Raw genomic sequence first — 16,859 nt, 5'->3', positions numbered from 1 at the left:
TTTCAGTAGGTGCTTTAGACCACTGAGCCATCTCTCCAGCCCTTAAATCATTTTTAGATCAAGAATAGACTTTAATAGAGCCGGGGAGATGGCTCAGTAGAATAAGTGCTCGCCTGGCAAGCACAGAGTCCTGAGTTCAATCCCCACTACCGCAAAACAAACAAACAAACAAACAAAAAAAAAAACAAAGTAAAGAATACACTTTAATAAACAGTATTGTATTAACAAGTAAGTGTCAAGCATTCCTTTCTAAAAGTTACTTATGGCCAAGGAGATGGCTCAGTAGAATAAGCGCTTCCCTGGCAAGTGCAAGGGCCTGAGTTCAATCCCCAGTTCTGCCAAAAAGGAAAATAAACAGTTATTTATGATTTTTTTTCTCTCTCTCCTTTTTAATTCTTTATAATGTTTCAACCAATCCTACAGGCTTATATCTGGTAATGTGAACATGTAATTTTTAAATTTAATTTTTTTTTTAAGCATTTGGCACAGGGTCTCACTTTGGCAGATCGGACGTGTAGTGATCCTCCTGTTTTCAGCCTTCCCAGCACTGGGATTACAGGCTATCCCATCACACCTGGTTTCAGTGGCCAGCACAGCGCGGGGCGGGCATAGCTTGTGGTACAGGGGACTCAAACCTGGGTCCATGGGCCAGAGAGATGGCTCAGTAGAATAAGTGCTTGCCTGGCAAGCACAGGGTCCTGAGTTCAATCCCCAGTACTGGAAAAAAAAAAACAAAAAACAAAAAACAAAAAACAACTGGGTCCTGGCACTTGCCAGGCAGGTTCTTGGATCACCGAGCTGACTCCCTGGCCTCATTGTGTTGTGTCTAATGGCTTCTATTACTATTTTTTGTATTCTATTTTATTTTTAAATGTGAAGTTATTTATGAATTGTAGTGAAATATACATTTCTTAGCATTTAGCATCTTAGCTACTTCAGTGATGTCAGGGACACACTGCTCAGTAACCCCCGCCCCCACCCCCACCTCCTGAGGCTGAGACAGGAGGACCCAAAGCTCCCGGAACTTCTTTTCCCTTCCCTTTCTCTTTTCTTTGTCTTTATTTCTTCTCATCTTTTTCCTTCCTTTCTTCTTTCCTTCCTTCCTCCATCCTTCTTCCTTCTTTTCCCCTTCCTTCTCTCCTTTCTTTTCTTTCTGTTTCTGATGCTGGGGATCACACCCAGGACCTTAGGAAGATAAGCACACCCTCTCTGTCACTGACTTACACCCCTAAACCTCAGAACACTTCTATCTTGCAAAACCATCTCTGTACCTCACTAAATACCACCACCTGATTCCCTCTCTCCCCTCCCCAGCTCCTGAGCAACTACTATTATTTTTGGGGGTGGGAGTAGCGCTGAGAATTGAATCCAGGCCCTTGGTACTGAGTTCTATCCCCAGCCCCTCCCTGCAAGCTTGAAAAAAAAATTGGAGACATTCTCACCAAGTTGCCCAGGCTGGGCTTGAACTTGAGCCTTCCGGCCTCCCACTTCAGCATGTGTCAGAATTTCCTTTCCTTTCCTTTCCTTTCCTTTCCTTTCCTTTCCTTTCCTTTCCTTTCCTTTCCTTTCCTTTCCTTTCCTTTCTTTTCTTTCTTTCTTGCTTTTTCTTTACTGAGGATCAAGGCTAGGGCCTGTGTATCCTAGGCATACGTTCTACCACTGAGCTACACCCCTAGCCTATCCTTCCTTTTCAAGGCTAATAATACTCTGTAGTGTGTGCTTGTACATGTATGTGTGTGTTACTCATCACCAACTGGGAGACTCCCTGGGTTTCTTCCACCTCTTGGCTGTTAAGACCAAAAGCACACATGTACAAATACCTGTTTCAGATCTTGCCTTCAATCTTTTGAATATACGCAGAATTAGAACATTGGGTCATAGTATGCAACAGTTAATCTTGATTGTCAACTTGGTTGGTTTGAGAGCTGTCTGGGAGATTGGTAAAGTGCACTTCCGGGTACGTTTGGGAGGGTCTTGGGGGGTGATCGTGGGGATTACACCTGGGCACCTTCCCCTCTGGCTCCTCCCTCTCCTCTGAGTTGTAGGAACTGAGCAGCTTTCCTGTCAATGTCTTGGAGCCAGCTTGCCATGGAGCGAACTCCACAACCACGAACCAAAATAAATCGCTTTTTCCTTGAAGTTGTGTGTGTATATTTCGTTTGGTTTTGCTTCTGTCTTTTTGAAACAGGTTCTCACTCACTCTGCAGTTCAGGCTGGCCCTGAACTCACTTTAAGGCCCAGGCTGGCCTTAAACTCACAGTGATCCCCCTGCCTCAGCCTCCTGGGCACTGGGATTACAGGTGTGCAGCAACATGCCTGACCATGTGTGCATTTCGTGCTGGCAACACAAGAGTTAACTAACAATAATACGGTAACTCTGTCTGTAATTTATTGAAGAGTCCTTTTTTATGATTAAATTTTTTTTAATGATTTAAAATTAGATTAATATTTTATTTGAAGAGTACTTTTTTTTTTTTTAAATTTTTATTTATTTATTTATTTGAGAGAGAGAGAGAGAGAGAGAGAGTGTGTGTGGCCAGCTCAGCCCACCAGGGGGCAGGGCTGGCTGGCATGTGGTGCTGGGGGATTGAACCGCGGTCCCTGATGCTTTTGCTAAGCTTGTTCTAAGTAGGTGCTCCAGACCACTGAGCCATCTCTCCAGCCCCCTGAAGAGTACTTTTTAATACCTCTATTTCTTACAGACTAACCACATATCTGCTAACATAAAGGCATCTCGAAGACTTTATTCCTATTGTGAACAATCCTACAATTAACATTTTTAGGATAGGCATGTATTTGCATAAATGTACATGTGCTTGTGAGGGAAGGTTCCTACAAAAGGGAATGTTGGGTCAGTGATGTATACATCTGCCCAGGGTGTTGGTGTGCGACTGTAGTTCCAGCTACTTGGGAGGCTGAGGCAGGAGGAGTGCTGGACCCCAGTAGTCCAGGAACAATCTAGACAACATAGTGACACCACGTCTTGAAAAAATAATTAAGGCTGGGGAGATAGCTCCACAGCATTAGTGCCTGCCTGGCAAGCACACGGTGTGGAGTTTGATCGCTGGTTAAAAAAAAAAAAACAAAAAACAATGAAAATGAACAAGAAAAATTTAAAATAAGTACATTTGAAATGTAGGAGGTGAGCTGGGGAGATAGCTCGGCAATCTAAGCACGTGCCTGGCAAGTGCAAAGACCTGCGTTTGATCCCTGATATTGATATAGGGAATGAAATTCCCAACCTGGCCTGAATGAGTTCATGTTCTCTAAAACCGAAGAATGAATTTTAGGAACAAACGGAGGTTGAGGGTAAAACTTTATTGGAAAGGAAAGCTTCTGTCGGAGAGGGACAGAAGGGGGTCCCGAGCGGGTTGCCCAGGAAGCTGTCTCTTTCAGGTTATTTTTATGGGACAAAACCATGAGGGGCTAAAGTAGAGACAAAGGGGTCTCACTTAGGTGGATACAGGGTGGGACAAAACTATGGTCAACCAATGGGATTACAAGTGCCATTGCTCAGGTAAAATTTATTAGGCCTAGGACCAAATGGGGTAGTGAGTCATGTAGCAAGCGGGCGACTTCATCTGGTGGCCTTCAGTCGATGATTCTTCCTGACTAATGAGCCATCCTGGATGCCAACTTTAGGGAGTCAGCATTTGTTTGATCTTTAGGTCTGGCTCACACCAGGAGCATCTCCCTAGTAAGGTGTTTGGTCTTTGTCATCCCCTTCGAGGGCCTGACCCTGTCTAACTACCTACAATATTTCTATCTAACTCAGGCTGCCTGCAACAATATCACATGCTATGCCAGCCACTGGGGGTGGGGGAATGGTGACGCACACTTGTAATCCAGCACTGGGGAGGCTGAAACAGGAGGATCACTATGAGCCCGAGCTGCATAGTGAGAGCCTGTACCAAATTAATTAATTAATTAATTAATTACAAAATGTAAGCGCTGCTGTCGATTCACATTCTTTTGTTGCTCACAGAGCTTTATTAGTTCTCATTTTTGTAATTACTACTATCACATGAATAAATAACCAGAACTTTAAAAAACCAAACAAACACGTAACAGTGTCAGATAGCCTTCCAACACATTTTGTTCTGTTCTGGAGACAGACTCTGGTTATGTCTCGCAGACTGACCTCAAGCTTGTCATCCTCTTGCCTCAGGTTTTTTCTTTTTTATTTATTTATTTATTTATTTTATTTAGTGTGTGTGTGTGTGTGTGTGTGTGTGTGTGGCCAGCTCAGCCCACCAGGGGGCGGGGCTGGCTGGCATGTGGTGCTGGGGGATTGAACCCCCGTCCCTGTGCTTTGCTAAGCTTGTTCTAAGTAGGTGCTTTAGACCACTGAGCCATCTCACCAGCCCTTTTTTTTTTTTTTTTTTGGTGGAACCGGGGATTGAACTCAGACCCTTGTGCTTGCCAGGGAAGCGCTTATTCTACTGAGCCATCTCCCCGGCCCCATTGCCTCCGCTTTCACAGTGGTAAAACCACGGCATGCACCCCTTTACCTGGTAGGCAACAGCAACAGATATTTTTCCTTGCTTCTTTCTCTCCTTTCTTGTTTCTTTCTTTCTTTCTTTTTTTACTTTTTCAGAACTGGAGATTGAACTCAGGCCCTTGAGCTTGTCATCTTTCTCTCCTTTCTTTCCTATACTACTGAAGATTGAACCCAAGGCCTCCACACGGAGCTGCATCTAGGTCTTTTTCTTTCTTACCTTTTATTTTGGGACAGGGTTTCACTAAGTCTCTAAGTTGTCAGATCATCCAGGCTGAGCTCAAACTTGCGATCCTCCTGCCTCAGCCTCCCAGAAGGCCCAGCATACATTTTTATCATCAGAGTACTCAACTGTGTTTCCCTTCATGCCATCCGGCTCTTAATATTATCAATCTTTTACATTTTGTCAACATGACAGTTGTAAGTTTCTGTTTTAACTTCCAGCAAACGTTTGTTCTCCAGGGAGGGAATGGAGATTTTTACACGGTCGGAGTTATATGACTATTTCGGTGCTTACTACAGAGGTAGAACCTCTTTTCAATCCTCTGAGGTTGTCTTCTTGGATTCTTTGCCCACAGCCACTGTCAGGGCTTCCTGTGCCTGTCCCTCAAGCTGCCTCTGCGACCATTGCCCTTTATAGAATTTTGGGGTTGAAAAGGCTTTCTGCTGGAACCCTGCAGACAATGTTCCGCCACCTCTCAGAATCCATGGTTACCACTGGGAAGCTCCACGCCATGCTGGCTCCTGACCCTTAGTATGTGGCCTGTTCTTTTCTATCTGGAAAGGTTTCTGGGTCCCCACCTTGCCCCTGATATTCTCGAAGTTCCCAAGGGGCCCCTTGGGGAGCCTCTCTATAGGCCTTGTGCCTGAGTATTTCAGTATTTCAGTGTTTTATGTGTTTTTCACTTTTTTTTTGCGGGGGGGGAGGGGGGCAGAATCAGGGATTGGCCCTTGCGCTTGCCAGGGAAGCGCTTATTCCACTGAGCCATCTCCCTGGCCCTTTCCCTTTTTTTTTTTTTAAGTAATTTTTCTGGGTAGTGTTTATTTTATTTATTTATTTATTTATTTTTTCGGAACCGGGGATTGAACTCAGGCCCTTGCGCTTGCCAGGGAAGCGCTTATTCCACTGAGCCATCTCCCCGGCCACATGTTTTTCATTTTTAAAATAATGTCTTCAATTTGATGTGGTGGTGCACACCTGTAATCCCACCCTCGGGGGGCTGAGGCAGGAGGATCACTGTGAGCTCAAGGGCAGCCTGGGCTACCTAGCAAGACTCTGTCTCCAAAGGAAAGAAAAGTAATATAATTTCTTTTTGTTTGTTCTCTCTTTCCGAGCTTTTTGTTTAAATTCCTGTATTGATCCCCTGTGTCTCTCTCCTTTCCTTCTCTTGCCTTGCTTCCCTTGATTTCAATTTCTATTGGATGTTTAATTTCACTCTCATAAATATTTATTTATTATTTTTCATTTATGCATTTGATACAGGGTCTCACTACCCAGCTTGGACTCATAGTGATCCTCCTGTTTTCAGCCTCCCAAGTGCTGGGATTACAGGTGTGCACCACCACGCCTGGACTTGCTTGCTGGCTCAGTGCGCTTCGGGGTGGGGCTGGCTTGGCATGTGGGACCAGGGATTGAACCCTGGCCCCTGTGCTTGCCAAAGTAGGCACTTACTCTGCTGAGTTATCTCAGCACCTCCCTTTTATTTTGCAGGGTTTTCTTGCATTTTCTGTTTTCTCCGTTTCCTTTGAAGGGTGCCCATCAGGGCAGCATGGAAGTGTACAATAGTGGCCAGGGGCCCAGGATAGGGTTGCACATGCCTGTAATGCCAGCACCTGGGGAGGCTGAAGCAGTAAGACTAGAAATTCCAGACCAGCCTGGGCAATTTAGTGATGTATGGAGACCCTGTCTCAAAAAACAAAAAGTGCTGGGGTGGTAGCTCTGCACAGAGGCCCTGGGTTCAGTCCCCAGTGTGTGGAGGCGAGCTGGGGAACAACGTGGCCTGGGCTCCTCACTGTGCCTCCCCTCCTCCCGAGGCAGCCTCTGAATTCCTCATGGCATCTCCAGTTTGGATTCTGGCGCTGCTGCTGGGGGCTGCCTGGAACCAGTGCCATGTGTCCGCTCCTGCAGGGTAAGCTGGGCCCAGTGGGGAGTCTAGACCAGGGGCAGAGGGCACAGGTGGGCAAGGAAAAACAGGCCTGGAGTAGGAGGCCAGAGCTCGATGGGAGGTGGCGAGGCTGACTTTTTACAGAGGGTCACCGCACAGCCCCAGATCTAGCACTGAGGACACATGGAGCACAGAGGTAGGTGAGGGGGACAGAGGTCGGGCACTGCAAAGGTGAGACTTCAGGCAGGAGGCAACAAGAAAAGATGGATGAAGCCAGGCACATGCCTGTGAACCAACACTCCTGGAGGCTGAGGCAGGAGATCGTAAGGTCCAGCCCTGCCTGGGCAACTTATTGACTTATTGAGACCCTGCCTCAGAATGAAAAATAAAAAGGGCTGGCGATGTAGCTCAGTGCAAAGGCCCTGGGTTTAATCCCCAGTACTGCAAAAACAAACAAAACAATCCCACAAATGACAGATGATGGCCTTGTGGCCTGGAGGCTGGGTGGAGGGGATTTGAATGAGTAGAATTTGAACCAAAAAAAAATAAATAAAGCATCCTTCTAGGCCACCCTCACTGGCCACGCAAGGGCAGGGGCTTCTCTGTGAAGTCTGCAGGGTAAACAGAGAGGGCAGGGTCAGCTTCGCTGCCCACGGAGATGTTCGGTTGGGTGTGGCAGAGAACTGGGGGCCCAGAAAGTCCCTATACACAGGCAAAAGCTTGGGCTTCTCTATAAAAGACCTCAACTTGAAGGACAGAGACACCCCCAGGGAAACTGAGGCAGGAAAGGAGAATTCCCATTCACAGGGAACCAGTGCCACCTGGGCTGAGTTACAGCAGGTAGGACATGTGGGGGAGGAAGCCAGTACGGGTGGAGGGGTGGGGAGGGACCCGTTTTAGGAAACTGTAAGAACCTCAGGTGAGGAGGCTGTGTGTGGCCTTCCCCAAAACGTAGAAGACAGGCAGTTTACATTCGCTGCTCAAACACTAAAGAGGAGAAAAAAGAAAAAAGCGCCAGTAAGCCAGCCCTCCACGGTTCATGATTGCATTTTAGAATTCTTGATAGTGACATGAGTGATGTTTGTGCTTTCTCCAGACCAGACCCAAGCATACGGACCCCACCGGACTGGGAATCGTTTGCTCCGAGTTCAGAGGACAGCTGTGAGTTGGGACTCTGGCCCGTTGGGCCTTCTCTTTCTCCTCAGGACCCCTCATGCCAGTCCCTAGCCCAGGGTGGCCTCGTAGGTCCCTGTGGGGCAGGGCAATGACATAAACATGGAATAAATGTGCAAAGGTCAGCCCTTGGCCAACAGAGGGTGGAGAGAACACTAGAGAAGCAGAGACGTGGGAAGTTAAGGCCTGACGACGGCAGCCTCCAGCGCAGCCTAAGTACCTTGGCGAGGTTCTTTAAATGAATGAATGAATGAATGAATGAATGAATGAATGAATGAATAAATAAATGGGCTGGGGACCCAGCTCAGGGCAAAAGTCTAAAATTCAATCCCCAAGGGCCGGCCACATAGTTCAGCAGACTAAAGCACCTGCTTAGGCACAGCACAGCGGCCAGGGTTCAATCCCCAGCTTGCCGTGCTGGCCTGCCCCTGGGGCACGCTAAGACAGGGATTGAGACTGGGCGTGGTGGTGTGTGTGCCTATAATCCCAGTGCTTGGGAGGCTGAAAACAGGAGAAGCACTCTGAGTCTGATCTGTGTAGTGAGACCCTGTAGACCCTGTACCAAATATATTAAAAAATAAATAAATGAAATGAAATTCAATCTCAGTATTGGGGGGAAATTTGTGATTCAGAGCAGAGATTTGGGAGGCATACTCTTGGAAGAGGAATTTACAGATGGGGGAGTGGGGTAGGCAGAGTCACAAGGTTAGGCGGACCGTTCATTTTTTATTTTGAGACAAATTCTTGCTAACTTAGCAGTTAATTTGTCTAGGCTGGGTGAATTTGCCATCTTCCTTCTTGCTGGGATTACAGGTGTGCCAGGTTGGACATGGGGTCCAGATTTTAGTGGTGAGGGCCACCCAGCCCAGCACTCATGGCCGGCCTGCCCTCTGTCCTCTCCTGGCCCTCACCACTGCGCTTTCTCCCAGCCGTCCTTGCCCAGTGTGATTTTGAGGATGACACCAAGCCCCTCTGTGACTGGTCCCAAGTGTCGGCAGATGATGGCGACTGGGTCCGAACCAGTGGACTCTCCCCAACTGGCACCTCTGGCCCCCCTGGGGGGTACCCCAATGGAGGTAAGGGGTCAGGAGACCCTGGAAAGAGGGAGGATGGATGGGTGAGGGCTGCTGGGAGTGGACCTGGGCCCTGAGCTGGGGTGGATGCTGCAGCCAGGGGGAAGGGGAGGACCAATGCATTGGCAGCATCCTGATTCAGCTTTCCCCAGAGGGCCACTACCTGCGCATGGAGTCGGGCCGCTTCCCCCGGGGTGGTGTGGCACGCTTGCTCAGTCCGGCGCTGTGGGAGGCCGGCCCGATGTGCCTGCGCTTTGCCTACCACATGTTTGGGCTATCGTGGGGCGCGCAGCTCCGGCTGCTGCTGCTCCCCGGCACGCAGGGCACCCGGCCCACTGTGCTCTGGAAACTGGAGAACACCCAGAGCCCCTCCTGGGTGCCCACCGCTGTCACCATCCCTGCGGAGCTCACCCCGCCCAGCCAGGTGAGGCGCTGTGTGCAGATGCCCCTGCATCCATGGGGGTTGGGGGTGAGGGTGTCTGTGACAAGGACCGGACTGGCACGGGCAACAGAGGCAAAAGTTGTTGTCATATAGGACCAGGAGTCCCCTTGTCCCCTGTCCTGCAGCTGGTATTTGAGGGGATGAGAGGCAGCACGGCCTACCTGGACATCTCCCTGGACGCTCTCTCCATCCGGCGCGGCACCTGCAATCGGGGTGAGCCCCTGCCTGCCCCACCTCCTGTGATCTTTCTCCTCAGCTCCCTGCAAAACTACCTCTGGTGGCCAGAATGGAGGCTGCAACCCTTTCTGCCCCACTTCCCGGACCTTTGAAGAAGCCTCACCCTAAGATGAGCTGTGGGAAACCTGGTCTGGAGAGGCCAACCATTCCAGCTGTCTCTGGGCCACCTCTTAGCATAGAAGTGGGGTACGGTGGCACAGGCTTGCAGTCCTAGCACTTGGGAGGCAGAGGCAAGAGGACTGCAAGTCTGAGTCCTGCCTGGAGAATTTAGCAACACTCTGCCTCAGAGGAATGAATGAATGAATGAGGATGCAGCTAGTGCAGAGGCCCTGGGCTCAGTCACCACTATGACACACATCCTCACCAATAGAAAGGAAAAAAGAAAGAGTCCTGCATTCCAAGAACTCCTCCCCCCAAGGGGTGGGCACTCACTGGGTGCAGGCACCAAGCGGGGCCTTCCATATTGGGGCCCCACTGTGCCCAGTTGAAACAAGGGTAAGGAGCAGGTATCAGGGACCCAGCTGGTAGGCAGAGAGCTCCCCTCTGGCACCAAAGCACACCGTGGCTCAGTGTAGGGTGGAGGCTGGGGCTCAGGCTTGGGACTCCAGCCTGGCCATCCCTTCTGGAGCTGCCACCTCTCAGAGGAAACTGTATGGCGCCTTCTGTCCTTCTCCTCAGTCTGCGTGATGCAAACGTGCAGCTTCGACATCCCAGATGACCTCTGTGGCTGGAGCTGGGTCCCCACTGCATCTGGCGCCAAGTGGAGCCAGTGGAAGGGACCCTCGGGGCAGCCTGGTGTGGGACCACAGGACGACTTCTCCAGCCCTGGTAGTGAGTACCTACTGCACTTCCATCCTGTAGTGACCTCCATGCACCCCATAGCAGCGGCCCTGGGCCAGTTCTAGCAAACCCCAGAGCCCTCAGCCTCTCGTAGCTCAGGTTCTGTGGCAGGAAGCAGATGCCAAGCGCCTCTACCCCAGACCCCCTGACTGCCACCTGGCCACTGCTGCTTGGCAAATCCAGTCGTGCCTGTTCCTTCCTTCCACCGCCTGGCACTTTCTGTTCTTCACATAGCCATTCCGTGTCTGCTGTGTGCCAGGTAGTGTTCCGGGCACTTGAGAATCAGTGTGCAAAGCAGACATGGTGGTACACAATGTACTCCCAGCATTCTTCAGTCTGAGGCAGGAGGATTGCTGCAAGTTCAAGGCCAGCCTGAGCTGCATGGCAAGACCCTGTCTCTCAGGCAGATGGACTCACCATGGAAAGGCCCTCAGGTAGTAGCAGGCTGTGGAAGGAGGAGGGGCTTGAGGCGCAGCAAGGACCATCAAGAGGCAAGGGTCTGACTGTCGCTTCTGAGAGGATGCCCAGCTCCCTGTGGCAGCACCCACCTTCTCCCCATTCTGGTTACCCTGGGAGGCTTCAAGATGTCAGCCAGTGGTGACGTGGATGCTGCCCCACACGGGTGCTACCTGACTCCAGGCGGCTTCAGGGATTCCCCAGGGCCAAGTCCCCATCCTCCTGGCCCCATCCCTGCATCCCTCCCACCTCCCAGGCTTTCCCTTCTGCAGGTGGCTTCTACATGCTCCTGGACCCCAAGAATGCCAAGCCAGGGCAGAGATCAGTCCTCCTGAGCCCACCGAGCCACTCCACTGGCTGTCTGACACTGTCTTTCCACTACACCCTGTGGGGCCGGGCTCCAGGCGCAGCCCTCCTGGTCTACGGCTCAGTCTCAGGTCAGAAGAAAGCAGTCACTGGGTTTCTGCTGGGCTGGGTGTATCTTTGAGGATTTGGCTGAGCCTTAGGGTGCTGCAGACTCTGTGTGGAAGTGGCAATGGGGAGGCCACTGGATTAGAGGAAAATAAAGGCACCCTGTGAGTGAGAGAGGAGGATTACTTACATTTGGAGAATATTGTCCAGTTATTCCCTCTGTAATTTAACCCCTGAGGTACAGGTTCACAGTAATTTCTCACCCTTTAAACTTACTTGATGCCTGTAATCCCAGTTCATGGGAGGCTGTAAACAGGCATAGTAAGACCTTGAACAATCTTTAGATCCTTCCCTCCCCACCAAAAAAAATTAAAAAAAAAATATATATATATATATATATATATATTTACTCGAGACCAGGCACAGTGGTTCATACCTATAATCCCAGAACTGGGGAGGCTGAAAACACTACAAGTTCAAAATGGGTAGTGAGACCCTGTACCAAACACATAAAAAAACTTGAACCTAGGGCCTTTACACTGGGCTATATCCCTGGCTCTTTTGTTTATCTTTAATTTTGAGACAGTTCCATTAAGTTGCTAACTTGGCCAGGCTGAGTTCAAACTTATCATCCTCCTGCCTCAGCCTCCTAGAGTGCTAGGATTAGAGGGGTGCCCACCACAGCTGGCTGTATCTCTGATTTTTTTTCTGTTGTAGGCAGCATCCGGAAATACATGCTCTTCTCAGGACAACCCGGCCCTAACTGGCAGCCTGTTTCTGTCAATTACACAGGACAGGGACAGATAGAGGTACAGAGAAAAAAGGATCGGGTCTTGCTCTTGGTAGTTTTCCCAGATGTTGAAGGGAACTGAAGGTCAGGGCACCAGAAGCAGAGCTGAGTCCCCTGATGGGAAGGGCATGTGGGGGGTTCCTGCTCCTCTCTCTACAGTTCAGTGTGGTGGGCGTGCTCGGAGAGACTCCAGAGCCAGCAGTGGCAGTGGATGAAATCAACATTGCTCCCTGTGGGGGTGAGAGTGGAGTCCCCAGAACTAGAGGGGGCAGGGAACAGTGGAGAAGGGGGCCGGAGTTTCTCCAGCCTCTGTCTCACACCCACCAGAGAGCTTTCCCCAGTGCGACTTTGAGGACAGCACGCATCCCTTCTGTGACTGGACCCAAGCATCGGGAGACAGTGGCCAGTGGTCCCGGGGAAGCGAAAACATGTCCACCCATGTTGTAGGCCCCTTTGGAGAGACCCTGTATGGAGGTGAGGAGACTGAGGTGGGAAAGGGCCACCAGGCGCCATAGGAGGAAGGGGAGGAGGATACTGGAGAAGGCACCAGCCTATGGCAGATGCTTGCTGGGAAACTGTCCTGAACTGAGGATACTGACCCAGATTTGATGGAGAACACTTGCGGCGAGGGATTACTAAGCACTGCCCTTGCTGTCCACAGAGCCCAAAGCTTCTAACTCTTCTGTCTCATTGTTAGCCAAGACATTTGCAAGTGAGAGGCTTGGTTTTCCCTTTCTTTCCTGCCGTTTTCAGGTAGAAATCCAAGATGGAGCCAGGTGTGAATTATAGGCCTATGATCCCAGCATTCAGGCAGGCTGAGGCACGAGGACTGCATGTTTGAGCCCAGACTGAGTGACTTAGCGACTTAGCCAGATCCTGTCTTGAAATTAAAAAGTGAAAGAGGACTGGGGAAACAACTCAGTGTGAAGGACCCAGGCCCAGTCTGTAGCAGCTCAAACAAACAATAAGTCCACCATGGGCAGAGAAAAATGCGATAATGCAATGGATGGGACTCTGGGTTGTCTGCTCAGATGCCAGGCAAAAAGTCAGGCATGGCCTGGGCAGAGGCGTCTCATCTCTGCTGTCCCCCTCTTTTGCCAGGCAAGCACTATGTCTACCTAGAGGCGGACAGGTCCTCCCAGGAGGGACAGTCCGCGAGGCTGGTGAGCCGGCCCTTCTGCGCCCCGGGCAACGTCTGTGTGGAGTTCTCCTACCACATGTACGGGCTGGGAGACGGCACTGCGCTCAGGCTTCTGCTGGGGAGCCCTGCGGGCAGCACCCCCACCCCACTGTGGGAGCGCATTGGGTCTCAGAAGCCCAGCTGGCTGAACACCTCTGTCACCGTCCCTTCAGGACACCAGCAGCCCATGCAGGTGACAGTGTGGGTATGGTCTAGAGGGACAGAAGTGACGGGGATTGTTGAGACTCCACCTAGTGGCACTGGGCAGGGACAGGCTCTGAAGGGTTGCTGTGTTGCCAGGGGTTTCTTTTCTGTTCTTTTTGTCTTTTTTTTTTTTTTTTTTTTTTTTTTTTTTGGCAGAACCGGGGATTGGACTCACACCCTTGTGCTTGCCAGGGAAGCACTTATTCTACTGAGCCATCTCCCCGGCCTGTTTTTGTCTTTTTGAGACAGGGTGTCACTATGCACTTCAGGCTGCTCTGGAGTTCACTTTGTAGCCCAGGCCAGTCTCGAACTTGCAATGATCTTCCTGCCTCGGCCTCCCGAGTGCTGGGATCACAGGCGTGCGTTACCATTTTCCCTTCTGTCCCACATTGCTTTCAGCTGATTTTGGAGGCCATCCGGGGGAGCAATGTCGCCTTTGTGGTCGCTGTGGGCTTCGTCTTGATCAGTCAGGGGACTTGTCGAGGTAAGGGAACACTCTAGGCCCCAGAAGAGCCACACCTCATGTGACCTCCTGGGCTCTATGAACTGTGTGAAGTACAAGCCCTCAGCAGGGCCTGCTGGCCCAGGCCTGTAAGCTTAGCTGTGTGGGAGGCTGAGGCAGGAAAATAAAAAATCCAAACCCAGCCTGGGCGATTTAGCAATTTAGTGAGAACCTGTGTCCCCCTCAAAAGAAGTGAATAAAAAGCACAGGGAGTTAGCTCAGTGTCAAGGCTCTGGTTTTAGTCCCCAGTATCAAGAAAAAGAAAAAGTAAATCATCTTGCCAAGAGTTCCAAGCAGCTAATGTATTTTGTATGCCCTGTTCACCTCCCTCTCCCCCTCTCCCCTACACCACTGCACTATCAGGGTGCTTTACTTAAGGAAAGATGTCCTCTGTGTGTGTGTGTGTGTGTGTGTGTGTGTGTGTGATGGAGCATTGAACCCAGGGCCTTTACACTGAATTACATTCCTTTTATTTATTTATGTGTGTGGGGGGGGGGTGGCCAGCTCAGCCCACCAGGCAGCGGGCTGGCTGGCATGTGGTGCTGGGGGATTGAACCGTGGTCCCTGGGCTTCGCTAAGCTTGTTCTAAGTAGGTGCTTTAGACCACTGAGCCACCTCACCAGCCCCTACATTCCTTTTTTGAATTTTTGAAAGAGTCACTAAATTGCCCAAGATGGGCTCACACTTTTGATCCTCCCAGCCTCAGCCTCCCAGAGTGCTGGGATTACAGCCATGCGCCACAACACCCTGCTCACCCATTCCAACTTGATGTGACTGAAGCAGGGGCATGACCTTTACTAAACTCAAGGATTTGTTTATCTTTGCAGCACCAGTGCCAACAACAGTGCCTCCTACCACCTTCCGCATAGAAGAGTCAGTAGTCTCTATAGAAAAACCTACAGTCCCCATAGAAGGACCCACTGTACCTGCTGAGAAACCCGCTGTCCCTGTAGAAAAAACTACTGTCTCACCCAAAGATACCACACTCCACCTGGAAGAGACCACTATTACTGCTGCCAAGATCACTGCCTCCAGAGAAAAACCTACTGTCCCCACAGAAGGACCTACCATCCCCACCAAAGAACCTGCTGTCCCCACACAAAATCCCACCTCCCTTACTGAAAAGACCACGATCCTCACTGAGGAAAACACTGCCCCCACAGAAAAATCTGCCATCCTCACTGGAGAGACCACGACCCCCATCAAAGAGTCCCTCATCTCCACAGAAAAACCCATTGCCCCCACTGAAAAGCCCGAAGCCTGTCCTCCCTCTTGCCCTAGCTCCACTGTCTTGCCCACTGGGCCAAAAGCCATGGCGGTGCCTCTGGAAACACCAAGTGCCTCCATGGCCAACATCGTGCCCAGCACAACTACAAACCCACCCCTCACCACAGGTAGGAGGGGATGGGCATTGGGCACAGGGCTGAGAGAAGGGAAAGGTTCTTGTGGTTGGAATGTTATCACCTCAGTGGAGTAGGAGCCAGGCCTCTTCTGAGCCGGAAATAGCAGGGCAGGAGAGAGTGTCCGTGGGAACCAAACACAGTTGCTCTCCTCCACCCCTGCCTTTTTCATCTGGTACTGGGGATAGAATCCAGGGGCTTCACACTGAGCTACATCCCCAGCCCCTTGTTTATCTTTTATTTTGAGACAGACTGTAAGTCACTGAATTGCCCAGACTAGGCCTCAAATTTGTGATCCTCCTGCCTCAGCCTCTTAGAGTGGGGAGATTCCAGGTGTGAATCCCCCTGTCTGGCCCATCACCCCTTTCCAGTTCCAGACATTTTCTTTCTTGCTTGCTTGCTTGCTTGCTTTGCAGAACTAGGGATTGAACTCAGGCTCTTGCGCTTGCCAGGGAAGCACTTATTCCACTGAGCCATCTCCCCAGCCCCTAGACATTTTCATCACCCCAAAAATCTTCTCCTTCAGCAGTCACTCTATTCCTCCATCTTCTCAGGCCCGGGAGACATCAAATCTCTATAGCCCAGATTTGCCTGTCCTAGACACTTCCTATACACACAAGATGGGGGCCTTTGTGCCAGGCATTGTTACTGAGCCCGTGTCCTTAGAACCATGACCTAATTGTGTAGCTGTGGCAGAACCTGGCTCCTTTTGGTGGTGGAACAATTTGCACCTAATTTTTAGGGAGGAGCTGGAGTCTAGAGCTGGGGCGGAGACAGAGAGGCTCCTGGGAGCCGCTGCGGAGCAGAGGCTTGAGGGAGGCTCTGTCTTCCCCTTCAGTGAGCTGCCCCTCAAATGCCCACTACGAACCCTGTGCGTGCCCGGCGTCCTGTGAGAGCCCCAAGCCCAGTTGCGGACTGTTCTGCCAGCCGGGCTGCATCTGCAATCCTGGCTTCCTGCTCAGTGGCAGCCAGTGCATCAATGCCTCATCCTGTAACTGCATCTACGGCAACAAGAGCTATAAGGTAAGCGAGCTGGGTCACTGCTGCTCCGGAGGGGGCCGAGGCGGAGACCTGGCCCTGCCTCATTTGCTTCCAGGCGAGATGAACTTGGACAGTCCAGAGGGCTGGTTCAAGTGCTTAATCAGGTCTGGCTGTGTAGTTTAGGTGGATTTTGGAGCCAGGTGATTATGTAGCCCAGGTGAATCTTCCTGCCTCAGCTGTCTCAATGCTCCATCACAGGTGCCATGCCTGGCTCATTAATCATGAATCTTGTTAAGCTCTCACTTTGGCCCAATATCATGCAGGCTGTGCTGAAGAGCCAGTCACTCTTGGTCCTGTGCTAAATGTTTCTTCCAGTCTTAATATTTCTGCAATTCAGGGCTGGGAGTACAGCTTCACGGTACAGCACTTATTTCTTGCAGGCAAGGCCCTCGGTTCCATCCCCAAGGAGGCCAGTCTGAATTACAGAGCGAGACCCTGTCTCAATAAACCAAAAGTAGGCTAGGAATATAGCTCAGTGGCACAGTGCCTGCCTGGCAAGCATGAGAT

At 50.7% G+C, this 16,859-nt stretch overlaps 1 protein-coding gene and 1 long non-coding RNA gene across 2 annotated transcripts in view; both read left to right on the top strand.

The window, feature by feature from the left end:
• Positions 1-6,565: 6,565 nt before the first annotated feature.
• LOC111816602 lies at positions 6,566-8,780 on the top strand. Its single transcript, XR_002820960.1, has 3 exons — positions 6,566-6,627; positions 7,700-7,764; positions 8,706-8,780. It is a non-coding gene; the product is annotated as an uncharacterized LOC111816602 (long non-coding RNA).
• Positions 8,781-9,213: 433 nt separating this feature from the next.
• Zan (zonadhesin) overlaps positions 9,214-16,859 on the top strand; it is a 39,036-nt gene continuing 31,390 nt past the window's right edge. The window contains exons 1-11 of the mRNA XM_023714561.1: positions 9,214-9,273; positions 9,417-9,504; positions 10,207-10,359; positions 11,097-11,261; positions 11,953-12,044; positions 12,185-12,263; positions 12,353-12,499; positions 13,127-13,398; positions 13,809-13,893; positions 14,739-15,305; positions 16,150-16,334. Coding sequence (XP_023570329.1) covers positions 9,432-9,504; positions 10,207-10,359; positions 11,097-11,261; positions 11,953-12,044; positions 12,185-12,263; positions 12,353-12,499; positions 13,127-13,398; positions 13,809-13,893; positions 14,739-15,305; positions 16,150-16,334 — 1,818 coding nt within the window. The 5' untranslated portion in view covers positions 9,214-9,273; positions 9,417-9,431. The remainder of the gene's footprint in view (positions 9,274-9,416; positions 9,505-10,206; positions 10,360-11,096; positions 11,262-11,952; positions 12,045-12,184; positions 12,264-12,352; positions 12,500-13,126; positions 13,399-13,808; positions 13,894-14,738; positions 15,306-16,149; positions 16,335-16,859) is intronic.

Source organism: Octodon degus, unplaced genomic scaffold (genome assembly GCF_000260255.1).
Source record: "Octodon degus isolate 3935 unplaced genomic scaffold, OctDeg1.0 scaffold00035, whole genome shotgun sequence".
Classification (NCBI taxonomy): domain Eukaryota; kingdom Metazoa; phylum Chordata; class Mammalia; order Rodentia; family Octodontidae; genus Octodon; species Octodon degus.
This window is presented reverse-complemented; position numbering and strand designations above follow the sequence as displayed.